Genomic DNA, 23,234 nt, shown 5'->3' with positions numbered 1-23,234 from the left:
CTGTGCCCGCACTGGAGCAGGTGGGAAAACTTCCTGAAGAGATGCTCCTGCATCCATGCTATCCCTCTGTGCCTGCCCCTGCCCTCTCAGCATGCCAGAGCCTGGCTCATGGCATCTCTCCACGGGTATTGCAGAATCTCTGGGATAATCCCTGTCCCTCAGACATGCACCCTCTAATATTTAAACCAAAGTAGGTGCCATTGTAGGATGGTATTTTCTGTTCCAGACAGAGCAGTGACAATGGGATCTCTGTGGTGTGTGCTGTGTTTTCCATGGGAAAAGCTCCCATCAGTGATTCCATGGGCTAATGGCTTAGTTAGAGACCTTAATGACTCAAAATGAGGACCTGTTACAGCTGGTGTGAGGTAGCACTTTGTTTCTGCTGTCAGATAATACACCTCTAAATCTGGACTGCTCTGATGTTTCCTGTGAGAAAAAAGAAATAAATCCATACAGCTCCCATTAACCAAGAGAGAGAGCTAAACACTGCTGTTACTGGGGTGAGATAAAACCTTTTCACTCTGGGATACAAATGTGAGTTCAACTTGTGATAGAATTGAATACATTTCATGATCTCACCTTACTCCCCACAAGGAGTCAATCCATCTCACAAAGTTCTTGACACACACTCCAGCTTCTGAGAGAGACCAAGGAGCAGAGTCCTAAATCCCTTTGCATTCTGCCTGAAGAGGATGGTCCCACCAGCTCCATATGGAGCCTGGTCTTACAGCCCTGCTTCTTTCTTGCAGTGAAGAACCTCAGCTTCTGGTTCTGCTACTTTCCCAGCACGGTTTTGTCTGAGAAGTGAAGGAAATACAGCAGCACACAAACAACATTTTCCTAGTGTAAGTTCATACTCCTGAACCCAAGGTGAGCAGCTCCAACTCTGCACACTTCTGTAGGAGGAGGAAAATTACTAATGGGCTTTTCCAAATCCATCTCACCAGTATTTTGGAGACTGTTAAACTTAGAATCTCATCAGCTCCTCCTAAATCTGCTGGAGGACCAAGATGTTCAACTGGATTCTGAAGAAAATTAGGACACATTTTTCTGGAGGATTTGGGGATGTTTCCCTTGCATTGTACAGGCAGCTAAGATTTTGGAGTGTGGACCACAGATGAGATGGTTTCATTTGAATTCCACATCACAGCCAAAGCAAAAAACTTTGTTTTGAGGGAATTCTTCATCCCACAGTGTCCATTTTCCTTTGTAATTGCCAGAAATTATCAGTAGTGGAATAAGGACTATAGTTTACAATTAAAATAGCCTGAAGAAATTCCAGCTGACATGTGGTACCCTTAAGTGGGATAGGATACCCCAGGTTTATGGCAGGTGATGGGTGGCATGAAGTAGATCCTGTGGAGGGACTAAAGCACTGTAAATCCACACCCCAGCTTTTCTCATAACAATTTTTTGATGTACCTGTATCCTCAGTCTGCAGTTACATTTTTGAACTGGTTCTGTCACTGAGCACAAAGCCATGAATTGCTGCCCAGAACTTACAGTCAGTTTATCTACATATGCAAAAAGTTTCTTTTGGGAATAATTCTGCTCAGGGAAGTGATGCAACTCAGCAAAAGGACTGTCTTGCACATAAAAACAGGTCTGAGCTGAGGGTGGGGGAAAAACATTGTGAGGGTGGATTTAATCAATACAGTTTTACTTCTCTGTATAAAGAAGGCTTAAAACTGCATTCAGCAGCTCCAACTGGACTCTGCAAACCAATGAATCCCTCTAAAAAAAGGGCCTTAATTCCTCTGCCTGTTCCCCATTTGAGGAACAGGAATAATTCTCAGCTTGCAGAAGTTTAATGAGTATGAATTTGTCAATATTTATGCCTACAAAGAAAATAAAATATGCTGGAATTATTTATAGCACTTCAGTAAGCTCATCAGAGCAGCATCATATATGATCAGGTCATGGGTTAACAAGGATTAATTATCTTGGCAAAATTATGCTTTGCAGTTTTTCATTTCAGTCTGTTACTTTTGAGTATTTGATAACGTAGCCTACTAAATCCAGGGTAATTTTGCTTCTTGTATGAAATTCAGCACTTCCTTACATAAATGTTTTTAAGCGGAAATGTAGCCAGAACTGGGGAGAGCTGAAGTGCTGAAATTCCCTCTTGCAGCTAATAGCCAAGAAACTGCTACATTCTTCCAATTTTTTGACTGCAAGAATTGCATTTCTTCACAAAAAGGTGGTTGGCAAGTTCCTCTTTTATACCTGGTGGCAGTGTGAAGTTAATGCCACATTACAGGAACCTGGGAGCTTGTCAAGGGAGTCTCCACAGTGCCAATTCCTTTATAAAATTTCCCCTGCTATGATGGAACATGCTCCTGGTCACCTAAAGGCCTTTGACACTTGCAAAGATCCTGCACATCCCTTAGATGATAAAAAAGCATAGAAATTAAATGCTGTCTGATTAAGGCCCTGATCTGGGAAAATTAAATTTTGCCTTCAATTATTGCGGTGGCTTATGGCTGCTGCTCCATCCTCTTGTCATACTCAGTCACCAGAAAGGGCCCAAGGTACCCTTCCAAAGATCTCCCTGTATAGCTGGGACAGTTTAGGATTACCAAAAATCCTTCTAGCTCTACTCCCTCCTCTTTCAAATAAATAAACAGGGCATTTAATTTCACACTCCATATATCAGTCTGCTTTTTCTGGAGCTGTGCTCTGACCAGACCCTCTCCTGTCACTGACATGGAGCAGTTTTCCTCCGGATGGCAGCGACTGCTCTCTCTGGAGTCTCACCTGGGTGTACAGAGACCCTGCTAAGGCAGATCCGATGCAGGGTGACAGGCTCAGTATGGGAAGGAGAACATCCCTGCTCGTCACAGCAGCTCTAGCAGTGGCACTCTGCCAGCCTGGCGTCTCAATCATTTCATTTATCAGCAGATTTTCAGTTTATCATGAAGTCATTCGTTCCTGCTCCTCACTTGCCCAGTTTTATATCATGTCTGAAGCCCCCTGAGCAGCCAGGACAGTGAGCTGTACTCAGGAATGTGAGCTGTACTCAGGACAGTGAGTTGTACTCAGGAATGTGAGTTGTATTCAGGACAGTGAGTTGTACTCAGGGTAGTGAGTTGTACTCAGGGTAGTGAGCTGTACTCAGGACAGTGAGTTTTACTCAGGATAGTGAGTTGTACTCAGGACAGTGAGTTGTACTCAGGACAGTGAGTTTTACTCAGGATAGTGAGTTGTACTCTCCAGAGCAGAGAGCAGGTTCCTGGAGGGCAGTGCAGCCCTGCTGGAGCTGGGCTATGGCTCCCTTTGGAAAGCATCTGCAAAACCTTTGAGTCACCAGAGGTTGGGGTTCAGACCTCACTGTGCTGCTTCTCTGCTGGCTCTTGGGCTGTAGTGGAACCCAAAACTAAGTTTACCCAAATGCCCTGCAGCCACTTCTGTTGCAAACCCATGATGGGTCAGTATAGCAGTCAGTGTTTTCCTGGGATCACTGTGTCCCATTCCCCAAATGCTGTACCCCAGAGAGCAGTGAGTGCTAACAGCCATCAGGAAGCTCTGTGGGAAGCTCTGCACTATTAAGGCTGTTCTCTGAAAATAATTATTCATTTTGGAGGCCTTTCTTTTGTAAGAGCACACATAATCACCCATTCGTGACTTCTCTCGAGTCCATTAATACAATGTTTAATAAAAAATCCTTTTTTCCTATTTATCTAATACAACTAGATATAAACATCAGGATTATTAGCTTGTAAAAAAAGCTGAGATGCCTCCTTCAGAAAAGTGTAGCACTTTATCCTCCATTAATCCTGGACCTTGCTCAGTGAATGATTTGTATCATTGAAGTAATTGTAGCTGTGTAGCACGTGATAAGTTATCACAAACTTTATTACTGTATTTTGCTCTGGACCTAAGTGTTTTTTCCATCAGATTCAGTCTGAATTGTGGCCCTTCTACACCAAGACATAGTACAAGTCAAGTATTGAATCAACTGCATGTCTTTATTTCCTGTGTGTTACATCTCTTACATTATTAATATATGCAAAATTAGCAAGATCAAATATTGCTCATGTTCAAATGTCCTTGTTTCTTGTCATGGGTCAGGATTTCCAGCCAGAAAAAAAAATCCTTCACTCAGAGGAAAAGCTTTTATTTCATTTTCCCACAGCACTGGAGATCTTTTTCATTGCACCTGTTTTCATGTAGCCCTTTTCCAAGGCAGGGAAACAAAGCCTTTGCAGGCAGAGCTGGTTTTGACAAAAGTCCCCTTTACTGTTTCCAACTTCACTCCAAACTGAGTTTCTTTTCCAGAAGTTGTCAATCACATTCTCCCTCTGCAAATCGACACAACATGACCCTGCCCACGCTGGGTGAAACAGCTCTTAGGAGAAATACAATAGGGAGCATCTCACATTAATCTTTTCTCTGTTATTTGACTGTTTTCCACTAACCTTTCCTTCTGCCACTTTTAATTAAATCAGCTGTTTTTGTGGCTCTAACCTGTTCCTTCTTTGTTTGGACATTCCCTTCAATTCATAAGGCACATATGATATGCAGCCAGCAGAGTCTTAGCCAAGCCATTTTCTTAAAATAATTCTCAGCAATGAATAACAAATGATACCAAATGAGTTTTATTTTATCCAGACCATAAGGAGTCAACACAGTACAGATGCCCCAGACTTGTGTTGTGCTCATGACTGCCAATAATTTTAAAATCCAGGATCTTAGTGTTGTTCATGCCATGTATACATATAGGATTAGAGAAAATTGTTTGAATATATTGCATTGATTGTATTTTTTTTAGTTGCTGCACTTACATTTTTTTTAAAAAAAACTCATGTTCCTCAGAATAAAAAGGTCTGGCTACATCAGTGGTGTCATGAATGTGGAATTTCAAGCTTTACTGCAGAATTGAGACCACGTATAAATAATGAGCAATATTATGAATATTTATTCACTTACACTGATCCTCCTGATGATCTTTTTCAAGCTTCCAGCTTGACAGAGCTTAAAGAAGGCAGTTTTACCTGAATTGTGAAAGGTTTTTCTTCCTCTTTCTAATCAAGCGTGATATACCAGAAAACAAATCAGGCTGATAAAAACAGAAGTCAGACTTACAAGAAAAACAGCTGTAGCAGCTAAATGGCTTAAAGCAGAGAAAGCAGGAAAACAGCATGTGGGCCTAATGATGGGTGGTTTTCAGGTTTCAGAATACATTAAGGCATTCTCCCTGTTTATTAAATTGCTCTGGCAGCATTTGACAGCAAAGGTTTTGTGGATTATAAGAGTGCAATGGACATAACTAGGGTAATTTTTTTTATCCTAAAGCCTGGCCTTTGGATAATCACCAAGAAGTTACACGCTGCAGGAGGAATTTGCTTTTTGCACAAGTCCAAAGAAGGTTGTTTTTTACTTTAAAAAAAAAAATGTTTCTGAGATTGATGTTTACTTTCCCTTCTCTGCCTTGAGATTTTGAGTTTTTTCTGTCTCAGCATTCACTCCTTTTGTCAGTAAGTGGCAGAAAGCACCTGGAAGCAGCATCAATTTACTGCTGGCATATTTACCAAAGGGCACCTCTCTGCAGCATCTGGGTGTGGGCACCCAGGCTTTGAACTATTGCTCATCTCTCCCTGCCCAAGAAAAGCCAAATGTAATTTCATGGTTTTACAGAAATTGCCTCAGCCAAAAGTTAGAAGGCTAATTATTCCTCAGGTCTCCTTTTAAGTGCTCTTTTGTGAGATGACCTGGAATCTCTGGGTCATAAAGGCTGGAAAGTTTTGATGGGAGTTGGGTCAGAGCTGTTTTCTGTCCCTGGGAGATGCAGGTGGACACCAGCTCTGTCCTGTGCAGAGGGGAGGGGCTGGAGATGAAGCCTTCCTCATCCCAGTGCTCCAGCCAAAAAAAAATGGATTTCTCTTCTCACAGTATCACTGTTAGATAAGAAAGAGTTTTAATTTCATTTTGAAGTGTTATTTTCAATTTCTTTGATGCACGGAAAAATTAAATGACCTGCTAAAGGTCACTTGGAGAGAGTTTGGGAAAATGCTAAAGAAATCCAGATCTTCCAAGCTGCAGCCTGCAGCCTTAATCACAACCCTCCTCTTCTTTGGCATGGTGGCTGTAGTCAGAATCGAAATACATTATCCAAGATATTCATCACATCTCTTTTTTTTTAACTGAAATTTATCTGTAGCTCATGCCAGCTCACTGCCATCCTTTTGCATGACTGTCAGAAGCAGGTAATTCAGTCTCCTTATTTCTCCCCTGCTTCCTTGTGGACTTATATCTGATCTGGAGTTTGGATCACTGAAAAGAGAGATGCCCATTTCTAGTGATTCTGTGATTCTAATGTTGGTGTAAATGAGAGAACCATATGAGAATTTCATCGACTGACAGTTTCTAAACAGAAAAGTTGATACATCCAAGGACAGAGATACTGTAGCAATGGGGTTTCTGACAATAATTTTGATAATAATTTTGATAATAGTTTTGAAGTCAGCTCATAGCACCTGAGTCGCTTCATTCAAGTTTTGAGAAATGCCTGTATTCAAATATCAGATAAAAAATGTTGTGGCCTCTGTTGCCCACCCTCTGCAAGTCAAAGTGTAGAACAAGTATTGGGTTAATAACAAACCCTACTGTGCTGGTAACCTTGGACACTTCTAAACAAGCTGCTGCCACCAGTGGTGGCCAGCTGGGGTTGGGTCACTTCACTGTTTTGGTGGATGTGTTCTCCTGTATGCCCCTTTCTTTGGGCAGAAGTTGCTGCATTCAAATTCCACATTTTTCACTGCAGCTTGGGTGTTTTTTTTGAAAACCTTGATAGCCCAGGCTCAGTGTCTAATCCCTTAGGAGTAAAACTCAAAAGAAAAAAAAAAAGAAAAAGGTATCTACCTCAGATGAATGTGGTGGCAGCATATTGCACTTGAAGCACCTCTGTTCCAGTTTAATCCAGCCCTTCCTATGCACAGCTTTGCTGGCACCAGGCATTGTTAGGAGAGTCATTAAAATGATCCATTAGGATCCCCAGTCTGTCTTACCATTTCCAGTTATTTGTCTGCTGTAGGTTGGTTTAGTTTCTTTTTTCCCCCTTTTTTTTTTTTCTGGTTTTGTCTCAGGGCTGTTTAGTGCTTGGAGTTCCTATTTCTGAGTTTCCCTGTGTATCCCTGACAACTGGCAGATCACTCTCTCAGCTGACATGCTGGGTCAGTAGGAGATGCTGATCCTGGAGCTGTGCAGCAGCATCCTGGCACTCACCATGAGATGGGGTGGATGAGCAATTCTGTTTGGCTCACAGACCTTCTGTCTGGGAGGCTCCAGAGAGATGTGACCAGGATGCTGGAAGGCTTTTTGGGATGCCTGCTGGGGTCTGGTCCGTACCCAGTACAAGAATGGTTTGCACTTCACCACTTGCCCTGCCTTGAATGACACAAGAGAAGGCAGCCGTGGGCAGCAGCCTCTGAACTGTTTGGTCTCACGCCACTGAAAGGCCAAACAGAGTAGTCTCCTGAAAGGCTTTCTGGCATTCTTTGATGTTGTAACCTCTGTGTGGTAAAAAGATCATACTCGCTTTCTTTCAGGTAACTTTTAAAGCACTTCCTCCTGCTTTCATAGGAAAGCTCAGCTTGCTAGTGCTGGGTGTTGTATCCACCACCAGAGGCTGTTTTGCTTTCAGAAGCTGCCGCACAAAAGAGGAAAGAGCTGCTAAAAGCTGGAGCAGGTCCCATTTACACTTATGTGAGAGCTTTAACACCTGCCCTGGGAGAAGCTGGAAAAGTTAATGGTGTGTCTGGTGGTTCCAAATGAGTTAAAAGGTGTAAATTGTAATACATTAATATACTGTCATAAAGTGCAGTATCTTAAGAGAGAATGAGTTGTGTAAGGTGTGAGATCCCCTTATGGGTCTTAGGTGCTGAGAGGGAAAGTGTTAAGAGGTTTAATTGCTGGTTGTTAGTCAGGCTGCCAGGAGGAAGCTTGGCTATGGACCTTCATTAGTATCAGACGAAAAGGTTTTTGAAGGGGAGTGGAACACTCCTCCAGACTGGAGGGGTGGATGAAGCTGCTGTGGGTGGTGGGACTGAGGCTCTTCTTGGCACAGAGGAGTCTGTTGTTATTGGGGTGGTGGCAGGTTTGGTCAGGGCTCACAGAAATACACAGGGTCTGACCAGCCCATCACAGCCCAGGGTGCCACATCAACACCTTGGCTAGGAAGAAAGGCAGCCCGGTGAGCACAGGGCTGATCCCAGTAAAATAAACTGTGCCTTGCTGGACAGAGCCAGACCAGCACCACCCCTGCCTGGGGCTCTGCCATCACAGGCAGCTCATAAAAAATCAAATACACCAGAGGCTTGTGAAAGGGGAACACGTTGCCACGCTGGAGGAAAAGCCAATGTAGCCCCAGCCACATGAAGAACACAAGCCTGGCTGTTGGCTTCACTGTCTGTGGCTGTGCAGAAATGAGCAAGTGGCCCAGTTTGTTTTAAAAATAGCATTGCCTCCCTTTTTTTTATGCCTGTCTTAGAAGAAACATGAACACCTCAGGTAGGAGCTGGTCCTGTAAGGCGAGGCTGTGATGGAGCAAAACTGCATCTTTTTAGCTCAGGCAGCAGCCTGTGCATTGGGATTTACAGGCCCAGGGCTTGATGTCTGCCAAGGACTCTGCAGCCACACTGTGATGCTGTGTTGTATGTGAGAAATGGAAAGGTCAAGGTTTATCAAAGACTCTGCTCAACTCTGGCACAGGGGTGAAGCTCACTCAGCACCACCATCGCTGGGGGAGATGCAAATGTGCTGGCTTCTCTGGGTGTTCAGTGAAAGCTGCCTTCTTCCCAGAGCTTCCAGGAGAAGGCTTTCTGCAGGAAATCTGTTTTTATTTAACCAAGGCTAAGTAGGGAGTATGAAGGGATAGATACTTTAAAAGCTTTTCCTGTGAGCTTTGTGTAAATGGTGGCTAGTTAGATCTTTTTGGAAAATGTACTTCTGCTTGAAGTGAATCCAAGTGAATGGTTGGGAAAGTTTGTTTATTTGTTTTAACTGCCTTTCCTGGTTCTGGTGCAGTATTTATTAATGGTGTGTTTGCCATCTCTGATTCCCAAGAACGTGAACATCAAGTCTTCACTAGCATGCAAAAAAAATATTTAGAAAACTAATCACAAGAGCATCTCATATTGATCTCATTGGTGTTGCAAAATTAAAGGGAGATGAAAAAATCATAGATATAAAGAAGATGTGAGGATAGTCACAGGAGTCACAGAATTTAGATTTTCTATCTCCTTCACCAATAGATTCCTGCTAATACATCCTACATTCTGGTAACCTTATTTGCTTTACCAGACGTGATGCTAAAATTAGCTAGTCATACATTTCTCAGGAAGTAGTAATTAATTGGACAATATTTGTACAGAGCTTTGAAAATGTAGGTCCTAATTTTGCAAACCCTTTGTCCGTAATGCAGATTAATTTAATCACTTAATTACTGCATTTCTGGACTTCGGTATACACAGTTCTCCAGCTCATGTGTGATGTATAATAATTGCCTGTGTAAACTGGCAATAGCCACATTTCTCAAATACTCTGCGTGCACATTTGAAAATTGGGATCACAGGTAGCACTCCATTATTAGGACTTCATTTTAAAAGACTTTGTTCTTTTCTACTCTGCCTCTGAATATGATTTACTCTTGTTTATACCCTCTCTCAGCAAGACTGTGCTCAGCTCAGCCAGGGATTTGAGCCGGTGCATTCCGTGCCAGCCTCTGTCTCGATGGGGAGAGCCACTTGCAATAACTGTAATTCTGTTTGGGGCACCTGGTCCTTTGTGTGTGCCAATGGAATGGGCTGGTTCAGTGATAACCATCAGTGTTAAAGCCTTTTCACACCAACAGTCTGTGCTATTTGGACTGAAAGGGGTTTTCTTCTTTTCCTTTTTAGAAAGTTGTTTGTACACAGAGAGTGCTGAGAGATCTGCCTTCTGCTTTAGCTCAATTTGTCATAATTTCTACCTAGACCAAGAGGATTTAGCCTTAATTTATTACATTCTTTGAAACGTTTTTCCTCCTCAGACCCTGTATTAGATTGCTCCAGCATCTCACTCCTTTAGTGGTGAAGGACCTACTAATTTCCAGCCTAAATTTATTCATGGCCAGTTTATACCCATTTGTTCTCGTGTCAACATTGTCCTTTAGTTTAAATTGCTTCTTTGCCTTCCCAGTGTTTATCCTCCCGATGTTATTTATAGACAGCAATCATATCTGCTATCAGCCTTCATTTTGCTAGACTAAACAAGCCAGGCTCTTCCAGGCTCTTCTCTGGTGATGGGCTCTGGAGTGGCAGCACCTGGCTGGATGCAGGGGGCTCAGCAGTGAGTACAAGGGCCTGGGCTGTGCTCAGCATCCCGATGAGCCCTGGCTGCTTGGCACAGGGAATCAGGATTGCCAGATGTGCCGTGCTGAGGGCTGCACACAAGGTGTTTGCCAGCAGCATTTGTGCTTGCTCGGCAGCAGGGAGCTGGTGGACAGCCCTCCTTTCTCGTGTCCAATAAAACAACTTCCAGGGAAGTTTTATTTTATTGGTGCCTTGCTGCATTTTCCTGTATTTTGTGCTATTAAATCACATCTTTCTATTATACAGTTGCCCTTCTTCCAAGCTGCCATTCCTCCTGTACAAGGCATCTTTTTAACCAATGCCTTGACTAATTTCCCATTAATCATCTTAACAAATTCCTTCAGCTAATTCCCATCTTCTGGAATGTAGCTGATGTATTTCTTTGGGGCACTGTATCAGATGATTGATGGAAGAGCAGACAGATTAGATCTGCCACAGTTCCTTTAATTATTCCTTCCTTCATAATTTTTTCCTTCAAAACTCTTTCTTAGCTTTTAGGTCGGACAAAAACCTCTGCATTTACCAAGATGAGCTTTTTCCCTGGCTGGAGTAGAAACAGCACATTTGCTTTGCTGTAGCATGAAGATATGTTAGATTTATTAGAAACACTTGCCATGGGACCTCCCACAGGCTTCAGTGGGGCTGGGTTTTTAATCCAGACCCCCTTGGGCCACAGGCTCATTTCCTGAGTCCCACAGCATCACCATCAGAGCAAACATGTAGTAAATGTTAGCATCATTTTGATTTACCTCTATGCTGTAGTTTCTGCCCTGTGCTAGTTAAAATTTCATTTTTGCAAAGAAAGAGAATAGGAGAATTATTCTGTATGATCAAAATGCCATCGAGAAAATGTCTCTTGTGCTTGGGGGCATGAGGCTGCTTTTTTTTTTTTTAATAGTCGTAACAATAATAATACTATTAGGACAACAAACTGAGATGCCCCTGGAGATGATGTGACAAATTGGAAGGACATGCTGAAATTGAAATTGATTGAATAGTTCAATAAAATCAGCTTAATGCACAAAAGCAAAAAGATTAGCTAGACAAAAACAAAAAATCAGTAATTTGTTATCTGCTGGGGCCAATCTCGCTGGAGATTGAATTAGTTATAAATGAAAAGTAGGCACTTGAAAGGAGCACCCTTATATGCCCACAGTACTGGAGCCTTTCAGATGGAGCTGGATGTGGAAGGCAGCCATGTGCCTGAAGGTTTGGCAGGTCAGATCTCAGACTATTTCCATTTGGTGGACTTGGCAATGTTGGCTTTATGGCTAGACTTGATCTTAAAGGTCTTTTCCAACCTAGATATTTCTGTGATTTTTAAATATCTGTGAGTTCTGTACAACTTCCCACACCATCTCAGTGTCAGAATCCACTTTTGCTCTAAACACAGTAGTTTTGTGTTCAGTTGACAGAAATCAGTGCAATTTTGGGGATGCCTCTAGGAGTCCCCCAGCAGCTCACTGCTGATGTGTACCAATGGCTGCAGCTGCATCTGCTACACCAGCTCTTTGTGGCTGGTACATTTGCACATTATAATAAATTCTGCCATTTTCCTTCTCTCTCTCTCTCTCTCTCTCTCTCTCTTTTTTGGTGTTTTTGGTTTGGTTTGGTTTGGTTTTTTTGGTTTTGCTTGTTTGAGGGTTTTTTTTGGTTATATGATCTGATCAGCATCTTTCTTTTAAACTTCTTTAATTTAGTGTTCTGAAATTGTATGGGGCTTTTTTTATTAACACTACAGAGCTCAGTGAACGGTGCTTTGTTGAATAAAGAACTCTGTTGTAAACCTGAGTTCTGTGAGTGCATACACACAGACATGTTTTTCTCATTTATGTGAAATCTGATTGCTGCTACATTTTAAGTGTCCTCCCCACTTCTATGATTTAAACTTTCTGTTATTTAAACCAAAGTATTTGGCCTGTTAGGAAATACTTCCATCAGCCTCCCAGGTCATCTGTAACAGATAACAGGAAGGAAAAGCTAAATATGAAATAGAAATTACATTCACTAATAAGGACATTTCAGCCTTGTGCAGTGCTTTACAAATGGAATAATGAACAGCACCTTCTTGCATGAGGCAAAACATGGGCTAACAATAGTTTCTCCCTCATGTTTTATTATACAAGATAGGAAGAGATAATGAAAGTGCATTTCCATAATATATTCTGGTTGCAAGGTGCTGATGGATCCCTGAGTGTGAAGTCTTGTCAATTTAGCAGGTCAATTAAAAGCCCTGGAATCAAGATAAAGCTAAAATGCAGATCTCTTATTCTGGCAACTCTGAAGAATTAAAGAACTGAGCCAATTACAGCAGTTCAAGGATGTTTATATGGGAATAAAGAGACCTAATTCTTGCCCTTTGAAACTTCAGAGGGTATTTGACATTTCACACAAGCTTGTAGCACCTGCACCCTGAAGGAGCAGCCCTGGGTACCTGAGCTGTGTTCTGGGGGTGCTTGGTCTTTCGTTGCATCAAAGTCCCTCCATTTGACTTCACAAGAAAAAGTTTTTCCTGCATAAAATTCTGCCTCCATTTGGTTTACACACCTTTGGGGCTCTCTGATGCGTCACCTGCAGCCTTAAGGAGCAGGTTTGTATTGAGGTTTTGGCTGGATCCTTCCCTGGTTCCTATGCATCCTTTTGCCCACTTTCCAGGAGAGGAGCTCTGTTTTCCTATCTGCCTGTGGAGTGCTCTGTGAGCACAACAAGTAATCAGTGGTAAATTCTGCAGATCTATATGAAAATTTACTGTTGAGGCCAGCTGTAAAGATCAGGAGACTTCTCTTGGTGCAAGCACATACTCCTAAATAAAGAGATCTCAGGAAGATGTGGACACATGCAACATCAGATGGTCTCTCCTGTTTTATTCAGGTTTATTTTCCAGTTGCATTGACTTACAGCATCCTTTAGAACTTCACTGTGTGATTTTTATGGCTGGGTCTGTGAGGTTTTTTCCTTTGAGAGCTGTGTTGTAGCGGGTACTCAGGAATTTAAATTAGTTCTGCTGAACTGCTGTTTATTGCACTGATTTTTTTTTCTTCCATACTGGACTTAAATTCTCTTTATTTATCAAGATTGTGTTAAGGATTGAAGCACGAAGAGCATTTTAATGCTTTTTGGGCATCAAACTGTGTGAGCAGAACGAGCTGGAGGGCCGCCAGGCAATGTTGATGTCAATTTTGGGGGTATAATGTTCCGAGCAATGTTTTCAGTGAAAACACATGAAGAAAACTTTTACTGGTTTTCAGAAGACAGAAGCTAATGTTGCAGAAAATGTTTAAAAGTTAATAAAAATGTCAGCTTCAACCAGGGAATTTTGCCTATAAGACTTCTATTTTCCCATGAGAGGTGATGTCCACCAATCTATGCAAAAATCACTTCAAAAACGTTGCAGAAAAATTCACTGACTTTTTTTAAACTAAAGTTTTTAATCCAATTAACATCTTTGTCTGCTTAAAGATCACACTTACATATGGAAAATAAACCAAGGCGTTTTACAGGGTGCATTTTTGTCTCTCATCTTTCCCTTTTCTTCTTCTTTTTTTTTTTTTTCCAGAAAGTTCAGCAGTATATAGTCATTGTTCAAGCAACAGATATGGAAGGAAATCTAAACTATGGTCTCTCAAACACAGCCACAGCGATCATCACAGTGACAGATGTGAATGACAACCCCCCTGAGTTCACCACCAGCACTGTGAGTATCCACACATCAGCAGGGTGATGCATGGACACGGGGGTTTTAATTCATGGCTCTTGGTATCTGCTGTCTCTCCAAGCTGGTTAGAAGAACTTCGATGGATGACTGTGGAATAAAGACTTTCAGGGGAGGAAAAGGAAAAAGGAAAAGACTGATTCATGAACCAGGAAAACTGTTTGGTGACTGATTTGGCCGAGGCACTGAAGGAGCTGAAATAACGTGGCAAACAGCTCATGTCTGATTGCACCAAAGAGGATGCAGTTCTTTCATAGAAATTGGCTGTAGACACATCAGAGTTATTAATAATTACAAGTGGAATCCTGAGCAGTGAGAGATACTTGGGGTTTATGACTTGGATATGATTTCAAGAGGGCTGTAAGTACTCTAAATAGGAACAGGTAGCTGCTAAAATTTGTATTTCATTGATAGCTCTAACAGATGCATTTGTGTGCGCTGGCATTTAGTAAACGTGTAGACATTCTTCAGTACATCTGGTTTTAATCAGTTAAAGATTTTTCTTATGTTTTATTAGCACAGTCCTCTTGTGTTCTGTTCTCAGGTGTTCCAAGGTATTCCTGGAGGGCAAGGGGTAAAAAACAGAGATTGTAAATGACAAATTCTTAGAGCTGGTTATGGTAAAAATGAAGAATTGGAAGGTGAAATGATGTGGTCTGGTTCATTCCAGTCTTAATAATCCAGAGATGTAGAACATCTGAAATGTGCATAGTAAATTTAGAAATCACAGAGCAGTGCAGAGGTCGATATGTTAATAAATGAGAAATGCTTGTGTACCCCCTGTCTGTATTCATATGAAGGTCAACAAGGAGCAGTAAGTGATGTATCTTAAATGGACATCAAATCTTTAAAATACAGAACGTCTGACTTCTTTGTGCTCAAGTCACTGAACATCCTTGGAGGAATTTTTATTATTTATAGTATTCTGAATTTTCATTGCCATCCTAAAGGGTCTCTAAATATTTATTAGCGTAGGACCAAAGTTTCCCCTTAGTTATACTCCTACAAACTGCAGATATGTCAAGGAACTCAAGGAAGTCATGCAGAGCCCAGTTCATGCCCCTGTGGACCCAAACTGGATTCATGTCAGTTCTGGAGTCCGGGTCCTTCCCATCTCCATCAGGAGCTGGGCTTGGGGCTGGGACGTGCTCAGCTCCCAAACAGCATTTTCTCACAAAGTTACTTGAACCTAGATTCTAAGAGGAAAGGCACTAAATTCCTCCCGAGTCACAGCAGAATGGGCACCCAACACGTTTTCAGGTCTGGGCATCAATCCCCAGGCTGTGCTGCTGCAGTGGATGTAACAGCACACGTGTGCTTCATGTCCATCATGGATACTCCAATCTTTCTGTTGAAAAGTTGTGGTTAAAGATCTCCTTCAGTATGGTGCAGTTACAACACAGGTCTTGGGCTGTGTCATCCTTTCTCCTGCCAGGACAGAATTATTCTCTCTGGAAGGAGGTTTGTGTCTGTGGGGCTGCAGGACTTTGCACCACAGCACTGCCACAGCTCCCCGGTGTGTGGAGGGGGATTTTATTCTGCCAGGTAGATCCTTCTCCGCCCTCCATTTGAGTGAAAAGGGAATGACATCTAGTGGCCATGTCACTTCAGCACAGGTGGTTCACGTGACCCGGGTTGTGGGGTCCTTGTCTCCAGGTGCAGGTTGGGAGGTGAGGTTTTGGGGAGCACGGTGAGCTGGGTCGGGGTTACTTGCACAAGCACACTGATGCCTTCTGTAGGGCAGCATCCCCTCCAGATGTGGTGTATTTTAATGGCTTTCCAAAGCACTTCTCGAAGCTGATGGAAGGTGGGATAATGGAAATTTTCTTTCAGGTGAATTCTGAGTATTTAATGTTTTGGTGTGTGTTAAACCTGGAAGGAATAAAAGCCATCAAGAGAATTACCCACAGAATTGTGTTAAATGGATTAGAAAATGCTACTTTTCCTCTAAGCAGAGTTGATGTGTACCATTATTTCTCTAATTTCAATCACCGAGGAAAGAGTTTTGCAGGGGCCAAAGGGCTTTACACAGTGGCACATGGGATTTCTCTATAAAGAGTTGAAAACCAAGGGTGTTTTACAATAATACTTTCTGATTCTATGGAAACAAATATCTTTTATATACTCCTGGGTATAGCCAGGCTGAATTTCATGTGAGTATGAAAGTATAATATGTTTTCTCCCTTACTGGCAAAGGGAACAGCATCAGGCTGATGAGTTTCTTTAAGCCTGAGCTGAATCTCCTCACTGTCCTCAAATAGTCTGATCTGCATTTTAACACCTCTAAAAAAATAGCAAAAATCACTTTCCTGGAAATCTATAGCTCCTCAGAGAGTGAGAAAACCCGTGGTCTCTTTTAAGTCTGCGGACTGTTCGGAGAGATATTGTATATTTTTATTTTAAATTGTTGTATTGAGATGCTGCTGTAAAAACAAAAATAGGCTGAATAACTGAAACTGTGGCTTGCTCTTGGCAAGCTGCCAGTCGAGAGGAACACAGGAGCTGTATTCATCCCAGACAGATACAAAGGCCCACCCTATAGCGCTCCTAAATTACCTGTCATTCAGCCAGGGTGGTTTTAGACTTAATCGTTTCTGGATGGGAATGTTGCTCAGGAGGACACTGCACCACGCTGGTGTCACAGCTCATGTATTCAGCAGCAGGAATTAATGTTGCTGTGTAAAATTTAACAACGGGATGGGAGAGAGGAAAGCATCCACTGTGATGGTCGAGGGAGTCAGGGCAGGTCTGTGGCCAAGCACAGTGCAGGGGGAAGAGCTGCATGCACAGAACACGTGGAACATCAGACACAGGCACAGGAATGCCAGAATGACACATCCAGCAGAGGTGTGCTGGTGAATGGACATCCAAAACACCAGATGGGCTGGCATCAAAGTGTAGTGCTGATGAGAAGTGGTAAAAGAGCAATAAAATTACAGAGAACATCCTTAAAGGTACAAAACGAAGATACTTCAGTAAAACTCCAAAATGCCTGGGAGCTGCCATGAAAATTGATGTCAGTGGGTTTCACATCCTTTGGTCCAGCACCTGAAAGGCAGGGGAAGAAGGAGCCCCACCTTCTCAAACAAAGGGTTCTGAAATTATATGGGAGGAGGGAAATCAGGGTCTCTGGATGAAACAATGTGTAACTCGTGGCTGCTGTAAACTCTAAGGCCAGTCTCCATCAGCATGGCCAGTCCTGGCAGTCATGAGGACTGCCTGCATCAAGCTGCAAGGCACCAGGCACAGGGAGGACCAGCTGCCTCCTCTGCTCCTTTCCTGCTCTTTTTTTGTCGTGGTGAATGTTTTCCTGATCTGCAATGCTACCTGTGCCTGTACTGAGAAGCATCAGAGCAGCCAACAGTGGGCAAGTGTCTCCTGAGAGACACCACAAGAGTGGAGCATCCCCTGAAATGCTGTAAACATCACAGGCAGCTGTTTGGGGCATTTTTAATGGTTTAATGCAGGCCTGTGACCCAGGGAATGCTCATCTGGCTGTCTGAGGGACTGCAGCCTGTCCACAGTGTTGTGTTCTTCATCTGACATTGTTGCTTGCAAAAGTAAATGAAGGGAGGCAGCTCTTCCCTCTGCACTGACTCCTCCTCGTGGCCCAACCAGCCCACAGGCTCTGGCTGAGATGCCATAGAAAAAACATATTTTAATCCCCCATGCCCAAGTTTTCTGTGACTCATTCATTTCTGTGGAATTTTTGGTAGATTTTGCACCTGCCAAGTCACCAGCTGTTGTAAAATATTGACACTTCAACTGGACCGTGTTACAAAGACTTTGTAGGAATTTTTACTGGAAAACTGGCTCTCTTACTGTTGTAAGATAAAGGTATCACTGTGCCCTCTCTTATCCAGAGTCCTTGTTGCTTATAACAGTCATGTCCTCTGACATGTCTTAATTATGGGGAAATTCCTCAGTCTCCCTTCAAATATTTATCTCCTGTGTGCAAGTGAGTTGTGATTTTTCCATATTAATATGGATCTGTAGCCTCTGGCCAGATGCTCACCTCAGATACAGGGAGTGCAGTGAAATTAGAGTGGGTATTTCAGAGATTAAAAGCCAGCTGAGACAGAACAATGCTGTATAGTCTCAGGTGAGGTTTTATGTAAGATTGAAGCATCTTTCTTGATCACAGAGGAGCACCTTTAATTCTAGTGAAATCTTTAACTCCTCTCAGGCAGGATGCCCTTTCCAGTCTGACCTGTGATACTGTTAATAGCCATCCAAGGATTTCCACTTTATCTAAGAAAATGCATAATCAGAGGGGAGGAGGAGTGAAAGAAATCCATGCCTACACTTGACTCATACAAAGTCTATTTTTATCATATTCAATCAAGAACAATCAGGCGCAGAGAGGAGACACAGATGAATTTGCATGATCAGACTTCTGTGTCTGAAATGTTAATTAAAAGTTATTTTAAATTTGCCTACTGTGCAGAAGTTGTTTTTATAGTAGCCCATGTAAGAAAAATATTATTTCACAGGGCTAAAGTGCTCGTGATTACTTGGGCTTGTGGATTCTTGGGAAAACCTGCCTGGCAATCAACCTCTTTAAAAAAAAAAAAAAAAAATTGGAGGGGGTGCAGAAAGAAAGGGGAAAAAGAAACTGGGCTATTCAAGTTCTTTAAGCTCCTGAGCCTTAGGAGGTCTTATTTAAAGCTACTTTAAAATCTGCCCTTTGGCACTGCTTTGAGAATCTCCTCTTCCAAAACTGAATCCGGTGGAGTCTGTTTAAAAGAGGCAGCTCTAGGACAGCATCCCCTTCCCTGCCTCGCTGGCTAATCCTGTCACTGACACCATTTAGGAGCAGCTCCAAAGGCTTGGGGCTGGGCTATTGGGGCTGGGTGGGTGCTTCTCAGCTCACAGGGCAGTGCTGGCATGTGCTGGCCTGGGAAAGGGCACCTGGCCAAAGACTGGCTGAGCTCAAAGCAGAGTTTGGAGTAACCTGAATTCAGAGAGTCTGAGTTGGAGCAGGAGGGACATGTTTCTGGGTTAGGTTAATCTGGTTACAACATGGGCTTGGCTAATCAGTAAAGGAGCAAGTCCTTGTTGCAAGCATATTGGGAAAAACAGTTCTTGCCAGTTTTTAGCTGGCCTATTTAATTATTATTGTCAGACTAGGCTCACCCCTGGCTGCTGCAGTGAGGCTGAGTTAACCTGGCTCATGCTGGGCTGGATCAGGCAGTGCTGGAATCTGCAGAGGAGAGCTCGGCGCTTCCTGCACAAAAGAACATAGATACCCAAGTTAAAAGGGCTTCTTGGTTTTGGCACCACACTGCCAAAAATGTCTGACCTTTGTCTGTGCAGGTGTTCTGGTTCCTCGAGTACTACAGGAGATGTTAATGAGCCCATTCTCAGAAGTGCTTTGGAATTTGAGCGTGAAGATGCTCTCAGAGCATCGCTGTCCTGCTGGCATCGTCCTTTACCAGAAACAGTTCTTCCTTCTCCCATTCTGATGTTTCCTTCCCATTTTCTCTCCCCTGTGATTTACTAGTGTACATCGTTCTGTGAAGCAAAACAAGCCAAGATCCTCCAACACCTACAGCTTCCCTTCCCTGGTTATCTTGCTAACCCTGCTGTGCTCCATGCTCTGCTCAGTTTTCATTCTTCTGACCCAATTTGGATATAGTAATCCAGTTTCAGTACCTTGAACAAAGGCATTAGTATTTCCTTTTTCAAAGCCATGGTGTAGCTCTCACTCAGCCTCCTGCTCTGTGAACTTGCCAAAATTGTGGAAACAAAGCTAACAAGCATAACCTAAAATTGTATTCCCTGTTCTGAATGCGTTTGTTCTCACGTTCATTGTTTGTTTGAGGAAAGAATATAGCTGTGCATCAACTTACACAAGAGCAGCACTGCACAGAAATAGCTGATGTGAACTGTAAAAATGTGACTTTTTTGCAAGTGGGGTGAATGCTTTGCCTGGGCTCCAGCCCCCTCAGTCAGATCCTGCTGAGCTCCATTTTTAACAGTGAGTTTCAAAATAGCAAAGCAGTAGGGAAAACCCTCAGCTCTTCCTTCAGGCTGAAAGATTGTGACTTCCAAGTAACTGGGATGCGAAGATGCAAATAGGTCTGCTTTGGAAAAATGATATTTAATGGTCATAGGAAACCAAAATTGGCATCCACGTCAGGCTGCCTTGGGGTTTCCTAAACTCATTTGTAGGCAGATGTACCCAGAAGCATTCAGAGCATGGGAGTGTTATGAGAAATCCCTTTTACATGCATGCTCATGTTTTACAAATTAATCTTACACTGTGGAGGGAGAGCCTAGCAGGAGTGGGATGTCACTGGGATTTCCTGCATACAGAAAATTGGACCAGGATGCCTTTGAGGGCTTTCTAAGAAGAGATCTTAGCAGGCTGATCCAAGAAAAACTAGTGAAAGTTTTTCACTACCTCCCAGGACCTTACACGTGTCCATCTGCCTCCTCCCTGTTCCTAGACCCAGGAAAAGATCAAGGGCTTAAACTTGAGCACTGTGTACGTGATTTGCCAGTGTACAGATAAAGCTGCATATGTAGCTATTCATTCAGATCTCAGTGTCCCTGTCACTACACCTGTGCCATTCAGAAAGTCTGCAGTGACATTTGAATGTAGATTAGCCCAGATCATACAGAATTTTTAAATCATCAAAACTATGTCTGTGGCATAATTTAGAAAATTGGGCAGTTGTCACACGAGGCAGAATTCAAGTAGGTTGCGCAGGTCAGAGCTGGCAAAGGGAAGGATCAGGTGCTGTAGTAAGGGAAGGTACAGGACTGTGCTGTTTTACAGCTGAAGACAAACCCAGGAGTTCTGCACAGTCCTGCAGACAGGCTTTATTGTTAAAAATCAATTATGCTTTCATGGAAATTCCCAGATGACCGTGTTCACTTGCAATTTTCCAGTCAAAACGAGGCTCAGCCAAACTACCCAGCAAAGCCTGGGCTGTTACAGAGCTGTCAACCTCTAACTGAAGTAAATTATTATATTCAAGTGAATCGAATATGCCCAGTAGCATTTGGGTATATGAGCATCTACCTAATTCTGTGCATTTCCATTAAATATATAGTCAGTGAAGTCTTAAAAACCACAAATCAGTCTGGTTTTCCTAAATAAGACCCCAGTGCTTATAAATTGAAATGGGCTTTCTGCCTTTCACTGCATGTCCTGGTGACAGCTTTTGCCATGAACAGTGAATTCGATTAGGGATGTTAGGTTGGGAGGTAGCAGTAACAAATAGAGCACAAGGAGAAACAATATTTATTCTTCCCATCCCATTTCAGCCTTGTGCTGAACTCACCACACTAATTCCAGGTGTATGTGTAGACACACAGGTTAACCATGGAGTCAAACTGACCTTTGGAGATGGATCCCACCTCAATGCAAAGCCTGTCCAGTGGAGCTGAGGAAGTGAGATGCCCACACAGTTTCATTCTGTTAGAGAATGAGGGTGATCCCCAGCTCTGAGTGCAGATTCCCTGGGAGCACTGTGGCTTTCCCAGGCACAGCATCTCCAAGTGCCTGGGGGCCTTTTCAGTGCTGTGCTAAGGAACACAAGACCCACTTCATACTGATACTGTCTTGTGGATGCTCAACTTTTGTTCTGTATTTTATCACCTCTCTCAACCAAAATGAATGATACTTCTCATTTTATGAGAAAACAATAATTCTTGATGTTTTAATGAAAAAAAAATTGGTCCCTTCTGTGATGTCTGTTAAGCCTTTCCACCAGTATAACACATGACAGAAAGGATGAGATACCTTTGAGACTGCAAAACAGATAGAGATACAGAGATGTATATGTATAAATACCAAATATAGATGTGCATATAGCTGGATCCAAAGCATAGATAGATGCTGATGCCAGGCAAACAGTCATCAATCATATACAAGTCTCTACTCACAGATAAATTGTGGTTTATATGAATTATTCCATTACATTGTGTGGGTATATATGCATTGATTTTAAAAAAAGTCATCTCCTTGATAGAAGTCTCTTCCTAATAGACCCCATTAATCAAAACCTAAATTTACAGTGCCTTTTGTTTTGTTTATTTCCTTTCAGTACATTCATTTTCAAATTATCACCAAATTAATCATGTACAGAGCTTTAAACTTGGCTGCCACGTGGTAAAGCAGTTCTGGTTCCTCTCCATTACACTGAGTATTAGTTATTAAGGCACAGTTCAAGGCTCTGTTTAGCCTGATTCTGCCCTGAACCTAATTGGAATCAGCTAGACTCTTCCTTATAAATGGGTCAGTCACACAGAAAAAGCATCAAATGTAATCTTGAGATCGTGAAATAAAGCAGAGAAAAAGAAAAAAGGAGATAATTTTATTTCTCCTCATTGATACCTGCTTGGTGGTTAAAAGAAGGATTAAAATGAGGTCATTAAATTTTCCTTGGAGACAAAACCCAGACCTCAGTGGTAATATGATTAATCAAATATAAAAGTGAAGCTATTCTGAATGAATAACTCATTTTTATAGAATATCTAATTACTGAAATGTCGTCTGCTACAGAAGAAAAAAACGGGGCGGGGGGGTAAATTAATTGCAATAACAATTCAAGAAGATGAAGTTTTTCTGAATTAGGTCTACACAAGAAGCTAAATTGAGTTGATTAAGTAATTTTGGTTTCAGGAACACCCTTGATGGAAGTTAGTGGTAATAAATTTTTCAGACTTCAGAGTTTAAAATTGCCAAAGACCAGTGATTAAAAAAAAAAAAAAAAAAGAATGATAGTTTCATTAAAAATTTCAATTTTCTGTCATAAAAAAAAAAAAAGTGTGGGGGGGGGAATATAAAAAAATAATCTCTTGGTCTCTCTCAGATTGGACACATGTAGTACTTGGTGTAAAATCAAGAATCATACAACCTCCTCTCCATGCTGGTGAGTGTAATCTCAGTCAGCTGGAGCTGCAGCAGCACACGGGAGGCAGATCCAGGAGGAGCAGCACAGATTCCATGTGCTTCCTGCATTTGTTCCACTTGGAACATCAGCACCAGGCCCTCCTGCCCCTGCAGAACTTTCAGCAGCTGTCACTCATGGGGTGAGAGGCACATCCATCCTCAGCACCGTGGGGATAACCTAACAATGCATGTGTGTGCCACATCAATTGGTTTGACATTTGGCTTTCTAACTTGCTGGTTTGCAGGTTAATGTTATAGTTAATATTAT

At 42.3% G+C, this 23,234-nt stretch overlaps 1 protein-coding gene across 1 annotated transcript in view; it reads left to right on the top strand.

Annotated features, from left to right (window-relative positions):
* Positions 1 to 23,234, top strand: part of CDH4 (cadherin 4) — a 414,578-nt gene that overhangs the window by 358,288 nt on the left and 33,056 nt on the right. Inside the window, exon 8 of the mRNA XM_062505318.1 lies at positions 13,906 to 14,043. Coding sequence (XP_062361302.1) covers positions 13,906 to 14,043 — 138 coding nt within the window. The remainder of the gene's footprint in view (positions 1 to 13,905; positions 14,044 to 23,234) is intronic.

The sequence above is a fragment of the Cinclus cinclus genome, chromosome 18 (genome assembly GCF_963662255.1).
Source record: "Cinclus cinclus chromosome 18, bCinCin1.1, whole genome shotgun sequence".
NCBI classification, from domain to species: domain Eukaryota; kingdom Metazoa; phylum Chordata; class Aves; order Passeriformes; family Cinclidae; genus Cinclus; species Cinclus cinclus.
The sequence above is the reverse complement of the archived record's forward strand: the minus strand, read 5'-3'. Positions and strand labels throughout refer to the sequence as shown.